Source organism: Carcharodon carcharias, chromosome 3 (genome assembly GCF_017639515.1).
Source record: "Carcharodon carcharias isolate sCarCar2 chromosome 3, sCarCar2.pri, whole genome shotgun sequence".
Lineage (NCBI taxonomy): Eukaryota > Metazoa > Chordata > Chondrichthyes > Lamniformes > Lamnidae > Carcharodon > Carcharodon carcharias.
The window spans coordinates 35508248-35521543 of NC_054469.1; the positions used below are offsets into that span (position 1 = coordinate 35508248).

Consider the following 13296-nt stretch of genomic DNA (forward strand, 5'->3'; position numbering starts at 1 on the left):
GAACAGTTTAGCAGATGCTTGATCACCAAATGGCATTGAATGCAGACAAAGTGCAAAATAACAAGATAAAAACAAAAAAACTGCGGATGCTGGAAATCCAAAACAAAAACAGAACTACCTGGAAAAACTCAGCAGGTCTGGCAGCATCGGCAGAGAAGAAAAGAGTTGACGTTTCGAGTCCTCATGACCCTTTGACAGAACTTGAGTTCAAGTCCAAGAAAAAGTTGAAATATAAGCTGGTTTAAGGTGTGTGGGGGGGGGGCGGGTGCGGAGAGAGAGAGAGAGAGAGAAGTGGAGGGGGGGTGTGGTTGTAGGGACAAACAAGCAGTGATAGAAGCAGATCATCAAAAGATGTCAACAACAATAGAACAAAAGAACACATAGGTGTTAAAGTTGGTGATATTATCTAAACGAATGTGCTAATTAAGAATGGATGGTAGGGCACTCAAGGTATAGCTCTAGTGGGGGTGGGGAGAGCATAAAAGATTTTAAGATACTTAAAAATAATGGAAATAGGTGGGAAAAGAAAAATCTATATAATTTATTGGAAAAAAAGGAAGGGGGAAACAGAAAGGGGGTGGGGATGGGGATGGGGGAGGGAGCTCACGATATTTACCTTCTCTTGATCTTTTCATTGAGAACTGTCGGCGCGACATTAGTCGTCTCAATTTCTCTGCTCCTCTCACCCATTCTAACCTGTCTCTCTCTGAACTTACTGCACTCCATTCTCTCAGGTCCAACCCTGACATTGTCATCAAACCCGCTGACAAGGGTGGTGCTGTTGTTGTCTGGCGCACTGACCTCTACCTCGCGGAGGCTGAGCGTCAACTCGCAGACACTTCCTCCTACCTCTCCCTGGACCATGACCCCACCACTGAACATCAAGCCATTGTTTCCAGGACTGTCACTGACCTCACCTCCTCTGGGGATCTTCCTCCCACAGCTTCCAACCTGATAGTCGCCCAACCTCGGACGGCCCGCTTCTATCTCCTACCCAAAATCCACAAACAGAAGTGCCCCGGTAGACCGATCGTCTCAGCTTGCTCCTGCCCCACAGAACTCATCTCTCGTTATCTTGACTCCCTTCTCTCTCCCCTTGTCCAGTCCCTTCCCACCTACATCCGTGATTCCTCTGACACCTTATGTCACATCAACAATTTCCAGTTCCCTGGCCCCAACCGCTTCCTCTTCACCATGGACATCCAATCCCTCTACACCTCCATCCCCCACCAGGATGGTCTGAGGGCCCTTAGCTTCTCCCTCGAACAGAGGCCCGAACAATCCCCATCCACCACTACTCTCCTCCGTCTGGCTGAACTTGTTCTCACGCTGAACAATTTCTCCTTCAACTCCTCTCACTTCCTCCAAATAAAAGGTGTGGCTATGGGTACCCGCATGGGCCCCAGCTATGCCTGTCTCTTTATGGGGTATGTGGAACATTCCTTGTTGCAGTCCTACTCCGGCCCCCTTCCACAACTCTTTCTCCGGTACATCGATGATTACTTCGGTGCCACTTCATGCTCTCGTCGGGACTTGGAAAAATTTATTAATTTTGCTTCCAATCTCCACCCCTCCATCATTTTCACGTGGGCCATCTCTGACACTTCCCTTCCCTTCCTTGACCTCTCTGTCTCAATCTCTGGTGATAGACTGTCCACCAATATCCATTACAAACCCGACTCCCACAGCTACCTCGACTACAGCTCCTCACACCCCGCTTCCTATAAGGACTCCATCCCATTCTCTCAGTTCCTTCGCCTCCGTCGCATCTGTTCTGATGATGCTACCTTCAAAAACAGTTCCTCTGACATGTCCTCCTTCTTCCTTAACCGAGGTTTTCCACCCACGGTCGTTGACAGGGCCCTCAACCGTGTCCGGCCCATCTCCCGCGCATCCGCCCTCACGCCTTCTCCTCCCTCCCAGAAACATGATAGGGTCCCCCTTGTCCTCACTTATCACCCCACCAGCCTCTGCATTCAAAGGATCATCCTCCGCCATTTCCGCCAACTCCAGCATGATGCCACCACCAAACACATCTTCCCTTCACCCCCCCCTATCGGCATTCTGTAGGGATCGCTCCCTCCAGGACACCCTGGTCCACTCCTCCATCACCCCCTACACCTCAACCCCCACCTATGGCACCACCCCATGCCCACACAAAAGATGCAACACCTGCCCCTTGACTTCCTCTCTCCTCACTGTCCAAGGGCCCAAACACTCCTTTCAAGTGAAGCAGCATTTCACTTGCATTTCCCCCAACTTAGTCTACTGCATTCGTTGCTCCCAATGTGGTCTCCTCTACATTGGAGAGACCAAACGTAAACTGGGCGACCGCTTTGCAGAACACCTGCGGTCTGTCCGCAAGAATGACCCAAACCTCCCTGTCGCTTGCCATTTTAACACTCCACCCTGCTCTCTTGTCCACATGTCTGTCCTTGGCTTGCTGCATTGTTCCAGTGAAGCCCAACGCAAACTGGAGGAACAACACCTCATCTTCCGACTAGGCACTTTACAGCCTTCCAGACGGAATATTGAATTCAACAACTTTAGGTCGTGAGCTCCCTCCCCCATCCCCACCCCCTTTCTGTTTCCCCCTTCCTTTTTTTTCCAATAAATTATATAGATTTTTCTTTTCCCACCTATTTCCATTATTTTTAAGTATCTTAAAATCTTTTATGCTCTCCCCACCCCCACTAGAGCTATACCTTGAGTGCCCTACCATCCATTCTTAATTAGCACATTCGTTTAGATAATATCACCAACTTTAACACCTATGTGTTCTTTTGTTCTATTGTTGTTGACATCTTTTGATGATCTGCTTCTATCACTGCTTGTTTGTCCCTACAACCACACCCCCCCTCCACTTCTCTCTCTCTCTCTCTCTCTCCGCCTCCCCAACCCCACCCCCCCCAACCCCACACACACACACACACACACCTTAAACCAGCTTATATTTCAACTCTTTCTTGGACTCGAACTCAAGTTCTGTCAAAGGGTCATGAGGACTCGAAACGTCAACTCTTTTCTTCTCTGCCGATGCTGCCAGACCTGCTGAGTTTTTCCAGGTAATTCTGTTTTTGTTTTGCAGTGTGTGAAGAACATTAACTTCACTGCAAGGTAAATGATTCCAGGTTTTGGTGGCAAGTGCAAACCTGACTGAAAGATGCCTTCCCAAAACAATGGAATTGAAAGCCACATACAAGTTCAGAAGGGTTTTTTTCACTCCCAAGGGATTATTAAGCAACAAAATGAACTATCACCTGACATAGCAGACTGCTAACTGTCTGAACAAGCAGATGTTCCTAGCTGCAATATTTGGGACCTTGGGTAAAGAGAACTGATGAAAGCTGTGAGTGTGGAATCAGTAACCTTTATTTCAATCTAGCAGGGACACTAGCAGACTTTGTGAATGTTTTCAAGAGTGAATTAAACCGATTTCTAATTGGCAAAGGCCACAAATGGGAGCCTGAGTTTGTAGAACAAAATGGTGAAGATGAAATGGGGAAATATGTTGGAGTTGTAACCTATTAGATGAAAAAATTTTCATGGGCCAAACAAGCATTACTACAGATTTAATTCTAGCTTCTTCTAAGTCGTCTTTATACTGCCTCCAGATTTACATCACTCAGACACTCTACAGAAGCATTAATAGTATACACAGCCCTCACCAATGATGTAAGAGATAGAATACATACCTGACATCTTCGAAGACATTGATCTGCAGTTTCAGAAGATGTGCCAAATCTTCCATTAATTCCAGGCCTTTCTCTACACTCAGGGGGCTGTTGAGATGGAAAAATGCAGCATCAGTAATAGAGTTCATTAATAGCTGCTGAGCTAAAGGTCCCAACTGGGCCATCACCCTTGACCAGGAGAGACTGCAGGCAGCAACACATTATATTCCTGTCACACTGCATTGCTGATAGCAAGGGAATTGGGATCAGGTGGCACGTAAGGTATGATGAATAACCCAAATTCTTCACCAATCAAACCATTAGCTGTAAGTGGAATAGATATGAGGTACAATACATCAACATTCAGTCTCTGTTTATTAAAAACTAAAAATCTTTGTAGTTGGGTTTACTAACGATTGAGTTTTCATTCCAATTGTAGGATTTAGCCCCATTTGAAATCTTATTTCTATAAATAAAGATTTTGCTAAAGGTTATTGCTCTAATTTATTCTGTTGTTTTACCTCAGCATTGTATTATTTTAAGACCAGCCCTCTCACAATACCTCCCCTCAATCAATTCTGATCATGTCCATATAAATTAGATTATACAGGGTGGTGTTTTGTTTAGGGTGCTTATAATACTAAACTATTCTGGCAGGGGAAGTAGGTTTGAGGTTTTCAAATTTTCACAGATTAATAGTTCCAATGTCATTTGCTATCTATGGTTACAAGGCTGATAGTAAAATGGAGTGCAGAAGGGATGGAGTGATACAAAAGCCCTTTGCCAACTAATATAAAGCAATCTCGCACAACACATCTCAAACTTAGATTTTCATAAGTGCCAGTGTGGCTAAAAGCATTTACCTTTCTGCAAGACTTAAAATATGAACACTATGTTCCACGTGATTTAAAATGCTGCATTAATATATTCAGTTTAGATTTAAAAATTTCCATTTTAGCATCACTAAATATCTGAAAAATGCAACTGTGAACATTCCAAGGGTAAATATTAGTGGTTAAATACAATTGTTTTGTTCACAATCTGTAAAAAAAATAAAAATAATTTGGTTTACAAACTGGCATCCATTTTGTAGCTTTAGCCTGAGCCTTTGCCTTAGCCCAAGAAATTGCTGCACAGTAAAAGGCAATTTAAACCTAGTTTCAATAAATCCACTTACATTTTAGTGCTTTGAAGTAAAATAATTTTCCAGTAATTGTCACTTTTCAGCTTACTTACCATGCTGTCCTCACAATGTTGAAATGGAAACTTATATCAACTCCCATAGTAACTCATTCTTTCATAGGACCTCAAACCTGCCCCTCACCAGGCCATTAATAAGCTCTTCGACAAGATTAACAGCCAGTTACTTGGAGGCGTGCTAGTTGCTGGCTCGTGCCCCACTGCCTCCTTTTGAAAATTGCAGCATGTCACGGAAGGCTGACATGCCATCCAAAAGCACTATTTTCATCTGCACCTGACCTCACCCCATGGTGTTTGAAAATCCAGTCCTGGGCACCACCTAACCACTACATCTTAATTCTCCTGGGCTTTTCTTCAACCTTGGGAATATAGTACACTACAAACCTTGGTCCTAAAAAGAGCCTGTCAATTAAAAAGATAGCACAATATTGTAGTAGCTTTATGCAGCTCGTGAAGGAATTCTAAGCTGGTACAGTGGTAAAATACTTCAGGTAAGTTCAGTCATTTAGAAATCAGAAGATTGTAGCAAAAGTAAAGAAGTAAAGGACTGGCATGCTATCCAATAACAACTAATCAGTATTCTTAACTTTATGCCGACCAAAAATAAGCTCCAAGTGTATTGAACAAAAACATTTCGAGAACAATTCTAAAGAATGTTAACATTGATTTTTAATAGATATTAGTTCAAGGTCATTCCTGCCCTGTCCATCATTGTTCAGCAGATAGACAAGTATAGCAACATCAATAACCATACCCCCTGGTTTAGTGTCTGGCTTGTACTCAGTTACCTAATTTCATTCAGGCTAGCAGTCGAGTTTTTACAATTGTCCTTCACTTTCTCAATGAAGAAAGAAAACAACCAAGGTTGCTGTTCCATCATTTAAAAACTTGTGCTAGAAAATTTGTGGATGTTATCAAGGCAGGTTGGATTTGCCTATGATAATCTTTTAAATCTTTTAAATTGGATTTGCCTATGATGCTGCACATTGATGAAGAGCCCACAAACACACATTGTTCCAGTTTACATGTGAAGAATGGTCACTTGAATGACACACAAGAGGGCTGCAAACTGTGAAGTCTGTGGAATGATTCTGCATCACGGAGGAGTAGCCATCTTCATGTTTCAGAGCATAGACAGCAATTCTCAGCAGGTTATCCAACTGGTGGAAGAAGCCATAACTGCAAAGTACAGCCTTGTTGTTAACCAATGTACCCTCAGTTCTGAAGGGCAGTCATATTAGATTCGAAATATAACTTTATTACTCTCTTCACAGATGCTGCCTGATCTGCTGAGTTTTTCTAGCACTTTTTGTTTTATGTCCACATTAACACTACAGGAAGGGCCACATCAAAAGAAAGGAAACTGTGGCCGATTGTTCCCTCTTGCCCTCCTGTCAAATTCAAGGAAGTTGTATCTAACTGTATCATCCAATTTCTGAGTTCAAGGAAAGAGGACGACAAACACCACAGCAGTAGGGTTAGATTCCTCTTTAGCAATAGAAGCATTTGCATGTTAGGATATTTGTCCTAACATCCAATACTGCCTTTTTGCACATCCCTGATTTTCATTGCTCTACCATTGGCAGCCCTGCCTTCAGCTGCCTAGTCTGAAGCTCTAAAATTATCCCCCTAAACCTCTGCCTTTCTACCCCTCTGTCCTCCTTTAAGATACTCCTTAAAATCTACTTCCTTGACCAAATTTTAGGTTGCCTGTCATAATATCTCTATATGTGTCTCAGTGTCAATTTTTGTTTGGCATCAGCCCTGCAATTACTCCATTACAGGTTCTACATAAATGCAAGTTATTGTTGCTGTTATGGGGATTTGTGGGTATCAATATGTGTTAGTGAAGTATGGGATGAAGAGCAACTCTAAAAGTGAAGTTTAACATGTTTATAGTCATAATGGATTTAATCCAAGCTAGATATGAATGCCCAGCCAAGACAAACATTCTCATCCATATAGATCACAGGACCAAGAAACAAATTTAATGTTTGCAGTTAAAATTTTCCAAAGAATTAAAGCAGTCCAGTTCTGGTTGCCATACTTTAGGAAGGACGTGAGGATCTTTGAGAGGGTGCAGAGAAGATTTAGCCCAATGGCTCCTGGGATGAGGGCTACAAGGCTAGGTTAGAGAAGCTCTGGGGTTGTTTTCCTTGTCGCCATTGAGGTTGAGGGGCGATCTAATAGAAGTGTACTAGATTATGTCACTGGCATGGATAAAGTAGACAAAGAAAAGCTGTTCCCATTAGCTTATGGTACAAGGACTAGGGGACACAAATTTAAAGCACTGGGCAAGAGATACAGGGGGATGTTAGGAAGAGCATTTTTACATAGCAAATGGTAATGAACACTTTGGAATAGAGGAGGCTGGAGAAAGACCTAATTGAAGTATACAAAATTTTTAGGTGTCTAGGTAGAGTGGTTAGGAACACTGACCAGGCTGAGGGATCCATAACCAGAAGCATTTTTAGGGTGAAAGGTATTTAGAGGGGATTCTAGTGGAAGATTCTTTACCCAGAGGGTAGTGGGGATCAGGAACTCACTGCTTAAAAGGGTGGTAGAGGCAAAAACAGACATAACATTTAAAAAGTACTTGGATGTGCCTTTGAAGTGCCATAACCGACAAAGCTACGGACCCAGAGCTGGAAAAGGGGATTAGGCTGTATGGCTCCCTGTTGACTGATACAAACAAATGGGCCAAATAGCCTCATTCCAGCCTGTTAAATTTCTATGATGCCATGATCTCTATAACCTGGAATTCGCTGCCTACAAGGGTGGTGGAAGCAGTGCCAGTCAATAATTTCAAAAGGAAATGAGATGGGCACCTGAAGGACATGAGCATGCAGGGAAACAGGGTTAGAGCAATGGATTGGAACCAACTGGGTTTCTCTCTGGTGAGACGGCTTGGACTCGATGGGCCAAACAGCCTTCTTCTGTGCCATAATGAATCTATAAAACAGCAACTGACAGAACTATCATATTACCATTGCAGATATGTCCTATGGAATAGGGATACATTTATTGAGTATAAACAAAAAAAAAGGAAAACTCATAGAGTTATGGGGGAGAGCAGAGGAACAGGACTAAGTAGGTAATTTCTCAAAAAGCTGGCATAGGTGCGACAATCTGAATGGCCTCCTGTGCTATGTCATTCTATGATTCATTCAAACCTCGCTGCTCAAATAGTGAGTGTGACCTATTGTTCTTTCCTATGGCAGCTGAGATCAACAGAATCAGCAATGGACTCATCAGATGACAAGCAGTTATCGGTCAAGTATTTTATGACTGGGATGGACTGTAAGCAGTAATAACCATATTTCGCACTTTACCAATATTTCTGATTCATGGTGCTCGATTTTAGTTCCTGGGTCCTGATCCCGCTGGTGGAATGAAATGAGGGTCGGGAACTCACAAATTGCCACAGTGCAACTTTGAAGGAGGTGGGCAATCACATGGCAGCCTATTGGACCTCCATCAAGTTAAGGGAGAGTGCCGAGGATGGGGCTGAATCTATGCTTTAAAATGGCCTAGGATCAGTTAGAGGCTGTGTCTGGCCCTGAATGGGGTTCCTCCTAATCTGCAGCTGTGCCCTTTTCCCTGGATTGTGCTGCCCTGGGCATTGGATCAGTTTCCACTACAATCTCTCTGAAATCTTCCCAAATCCTGTTTGCCTTCTCAGCTGGTAAATTCATCGCTGCCTTCAAATGTCAAAATCGATTCATTTGAAATAACCTCTTGGATTAACAGATAACTAGTGCGACTTGTCTCTTGGTCTTCAGAGAGAGACTCATAGAGAGCAGAGCTCTTCAACAATCACCACAGCTCTATTCATACCAAATCCAATCACAAGGAACCTGACAGTAGCTTGGAAAAGGAAATAGACTACTTCATCCGTACAGCCTATTCCTCATTTATGACAACCATAGAATTTTACCCCTATATGAATCACCTCTATCAAGGCATAAAGGACAAGGAAAGGAAATCAGTGGCAAATCTAGAGGAATAATATAACATGTCTCTACCAGCATATCCAACATAACCAACTGATATAAATTCACATTTTTGTTATTTTCATATGTTAAGCAGATGATATCCTCAATACTTACTTTTGCTGGGTCACAATATAGCCATACAGATTTGTTTTGGACGGTGCTACATCCAGGTGCTGATCTCCCATCTGGGAGTTCTTCTTCTGAGGTTCCTTGTACACCAGACTCCCATCAACCCATTGATTTGGTTTTTCTTCGGAGCCAAAAATGCCATCTTCAGACTTCCTGGTACTGGTCACTTCTCTGGTGATAGTGTTGCTTTTCACGTTTTCGATCCCGACGTTTTCTTTAGTTGAGGAACCAAATGTTTTGACTCTGTTTTTGCGAGGGGTTGTGTACAGGGAGTCAAGGTCCAGCATATCAGTAAGACTTTTCTTGACTTCATCACTCTCATCCTTTGTTTTGAAAGGCTGGCTCTGTGATAAGGATTGATCAATACAATATTAAACCATATAGAGCATTTTTAATTACATTATCCATTGTTATTCAATTGAATCAATGTGGTGTTCACGTAAAACTCCACATGACTGTGGGACATACTCAAGGTTATCAGACGCTATTAATTCTAACAACCCACTTCATTATAAACTGTAGGGCTCAAAGAGCAGTGTAGCATTTAAGATATTGGCTTCATATCCATTTGTTTATGGGGTTCACCAAAACTAATTTTGGAGCTGGGGATTGTTACTGAATAACTTCATTTACCATGTAGACTACACTATAAAATCAGGGGTAAAGGGAGCACCCAAGCAAACTATCCTAATAGTGAAGAATCTATCATTCTCAGAATAATCACTATTTTCTTTAAGCATATTGGAATCACCTGCAGTGACAAACCTGAAAATTGAAAGGGACAGAAGCGGTGTACACTTTGGGCAGAATTTAATGGCCCCACCACCCTGGGAGCTGGCTTGCATGTAGGGCAGGGGGTGGTGAGGGGGGTTTAATCAGGTGGGAATGAGCAGGGGAAAAGCCTTCCTGACCTCCACCGACAGACTAAGGCAGGGACTGGGAAGGTCGAGGTCAACCTTGCCGCCACAAGGCCACTTGAGGCTTTTAAGTGGCCTTTGAAGGGCCTCATCTCACCACCACTGGTATTCTACTGCTGGCATGGGAGAAGGGGCACACCACATGGGCAGGCCACCAGGTAGGCCCTGACACCTTGCCTGTGGCTTGGGGAGGGGCTGGGGGTTCCTCCTGATTGGGCAGGCTGGGCCTCATAGAGGGCCATGCCAGTGGCAAGGACCTGCCCACTGCACCAACCCCCCTACCCTCCATATCGACCATACACCTCTCCCAGGTGCTGCTGGTCCTGGGATTGCTGCAGTTAAAGCAGTGACCACTGCTTCCAGTGTAGCTGCTGAGACTGAAGAGATGCCAGCACTCTGATTGACTTGCAGCTCTTGAAGGTGGGATGCTCATCTACAAAACCGTGGGAACCCCAACCAGGGCAGCAAACTGCCTCACTGGCTTTCAGTCCCATTTGGGGCTCCCGGAAATTCAGCTCTCCGTTTCTGTCTGCAAGTTGCATTCTGAACTTGCTGATCTGATCTCAACAGCAATAAAACAGGATTGGAGAAGATTCACTTTGTGTGCCAGGTGCATCAGAATCGTAAACCCCTTTCTAAAGAATAGATTCACAATTTTTCTTCATCCCCCACACAGCTACAGCTGACGTACGGCATAACTGGCCAAACTCACCAACATGTGTTCTATGATCTTATGGTTTGGCAGGAAAGAATTCAAAAAAATTCTTCCTCTAAGTGACAGAAAAATTATGTGGCATCAATGCTGAATCTCAAGTTCCAATATCAGTGTCTTCTGTGAGGTTTATGATTAAATAAATGGCTTAATTTGAGCATACACTCAGAAATAAAGTCTTTCAAATCACTTTATTACATCAAAGTGTCTATTCATTTAGAGTTAAAGAAAAAGAAAGGACCAGTAACTTTACTGGGAGTTTATTATAGACCAAAAAGTAGAAAGGAAATAGCGGATGAGATCTTCTGCACAAATTAGAGAAGTTGTAGACATTACTGGCCCAGAATACTAAGTGACTTTAATTATCCTAAGAGAGACTGTGGTAAAACTGGTGAAAGAGGCAAAGAAGGAAGAGGTTTCTACAACATGTCCAGCACTGCTTTCTAGATCAGCTGATGGTGTTTAGTGCAACAATGGAAGAAGCCCTGAAGAAGAGTCATACGGACTTGAAACATTAATTCTCTTTCTTTCTCCACAGATGCTGTCAGACCTGCTGAGTTTTCCTAGCACGTTCTGTGTCTATATAAGGGAAGAAGCAGGGTTGGATAGACTTCTGTGAAATGACGTTGGTTTACTCAGTAACATAATGGTAGGGGAACAATTAAGAAACACCATTTATACCGTAAGTAGTATTGTCACAGAATTGAACATGAGAGAGAACAAAGAAAGGGCCCAGATCTTCCATGCAGTGGCAATGCTGGTCAGGTTGCTGCTGCATTCGAAAATTTCTCCCTGACTCGACGCTGCTGCACATTTCTTCCTGAGTCTTCCGATCCCGGCTTTCACAGAAATGTGCAGCACTGCAAGCCTCAGGGAACTCCACCAGAGCGCAGTAGAGTTGGGGGAACATAAGACATGCCCACTTTTTATGGCACTAGCTGCTATATGGTAAATTTAAAGGTCCAGTCAATGTTAGCGAATGAGTGACTGGATGAGTAGGTGGATGGGTAGGTAGGTGAGTAGGTGGATAGGTAGTTGAGTAGGGCATATGGTTAGGTAGTTGGGTGAGTGATTATGTGGGTAGGTGGATAGGTAGGTAGGGTTGGTGACATGATTGGTTGGTGAGGTTTGAAAGTGGATAGTCAGGTCAGGGCCTAGTCAGTTTGGGTCAGGTCAGGGGGTTAGTTGGTTAGTTGGATGGTTGGGAATGTACAGGGTCGGGGGGGGGGTGGGGGTGGTGGCGGCGGTGGGATGATCAGGTTACGCGGGGTCATCGGGTTGTTGGGTCAGGTTGAGAGGGTAGTGGAGGGGTGGTTGAGGGTAGTCGGGTCGGGTCAGGGGATTAGTCGGGTGGTCGGAAAGCTAGTTGAGTGGTCTGGGTAGTTGGAATGGGGGTTGTAGTCAGGTGGTCGAGGGCAGTTGGGTTGTGTCAGAGCGGGTAGTTGGGTCGGGTATGGGAAGAGTTGAGTAGTGGGAGTTAGTCGGGAGGTTGGGGAGTAGTTGAGTCAGATGGGGGATGGTTGGGTGGTAGGGGGGTAGTCAGGTCGGATCGTCAGGGTAGTCGGATCGGGTCAAGGGGTAGTCGGGTCGTCAGGCGGTAGCTGGGTCGGAGTGGGGGGGTAGTTGGGTGATCAGGGATGGTTGGGTCGGGGAATAGTTGGGTCACATCAAGGGGTGATCAAGAGGTAGTTAGGTTGGATTGGGGGAGCAGGGGGTTGGGTGACCGTGGGGTAATCAAGTCAGATCGGGGGTAGTTAAGGGGTCAGGGTGGGTGATTGCGGGGTCAGTTGTGTAGTTGCCCAGAGGTTAGGCCAGGGTTAATCTGCCTAGCATTTCCTGGGTAACTATGCAGACAAGCTCCATGGGACTGTTCAAAGTCTCTGGCTACAGCTCAGAGTTGGAATCATTCTCAGAGGGTCGTGGGGAGCAAGGGAATGCCCATCAGAAGTTGATACTTAAGGGCAATTACCACATAGGTCCACGTGTGAGGACTTTCACAGGGTCCCAACGCAAATCTGCAGTCATATATTCTGTCTCTGACCATCCAGTGGCCAGAAGATTTGGCCCATTGTACTTGACCAGAAAAATCTTGTGTCAATGAAATAACAAAGTAACTGGTCCAGGTAAACTGGAAAGAAAATTTGGCAAATAACCCTGCATAGAAACAATGAGAAACATTCAAACAGGAGCTGATTTTTAAAAATTCATTTGTGGGTTATTCAGTATGGACAAGGCCAGCATTTATTACCCATCCCTAATTGCCCTTGAGAAGGTGGTGGTGAGCTGCTGCTTTGAACCGCTGCAGTCCATGTGGTGTAGGTACACCCACAATGCTGTTAGGGATTAGGATACAAACCAGCCAATCACGCAAAAAATAAAAGGTATAAGAGAAAAAATTGGAATTCCTTACAGGTGAGTATAGTATTGTAATGAAAATTTGAATAGTATCTTAAAAACTATTGACAGACCAATATACAAAGAGAGGATTTAAGCTGAAGATAGAAAATGCAGGAAAGCAAAAATTGAAGATTAGAATAGCTTAAATGGAATAAAGAAACCAGACTGGCAAGTAATATAGAAGGACAGAAAAGGATTTGATAAAACATTCAAAGTAAAAGAAAAGTTAAAGAAAAGGTACAGCCGAACAAAAATGCAAACTAAAATCATCT

General features: G+C 43.9%; 1 protein-coding gene across 1 annotated transcript in view; it reads right to left on the reverse strand.

Annotated features, from left to right (window-relative positions):
• The window catches only part of ptprn2 (protein tyrosine phosphatase receptor type N2), a 749959-nt gene that overhangs the window by 612631 nt on the left and 124032 nt on the right, over positions 1-13296 (reverse strand). The window contains exons 8-9 of the mRNA XM_041183926.1: positions 8984-9342; positions 3696-3782 (exon numbers count right to left, since the gene is read on the reverse strand). Of these exons, the coding sequence (XP_041039860.1) occupies positions 3696-3782; positions 8984-9342 (446 nt within the window). The remainder of the gene's footprint in view (positions 1-3695; positions 3783-8983; positions 9343-13296) is intronic.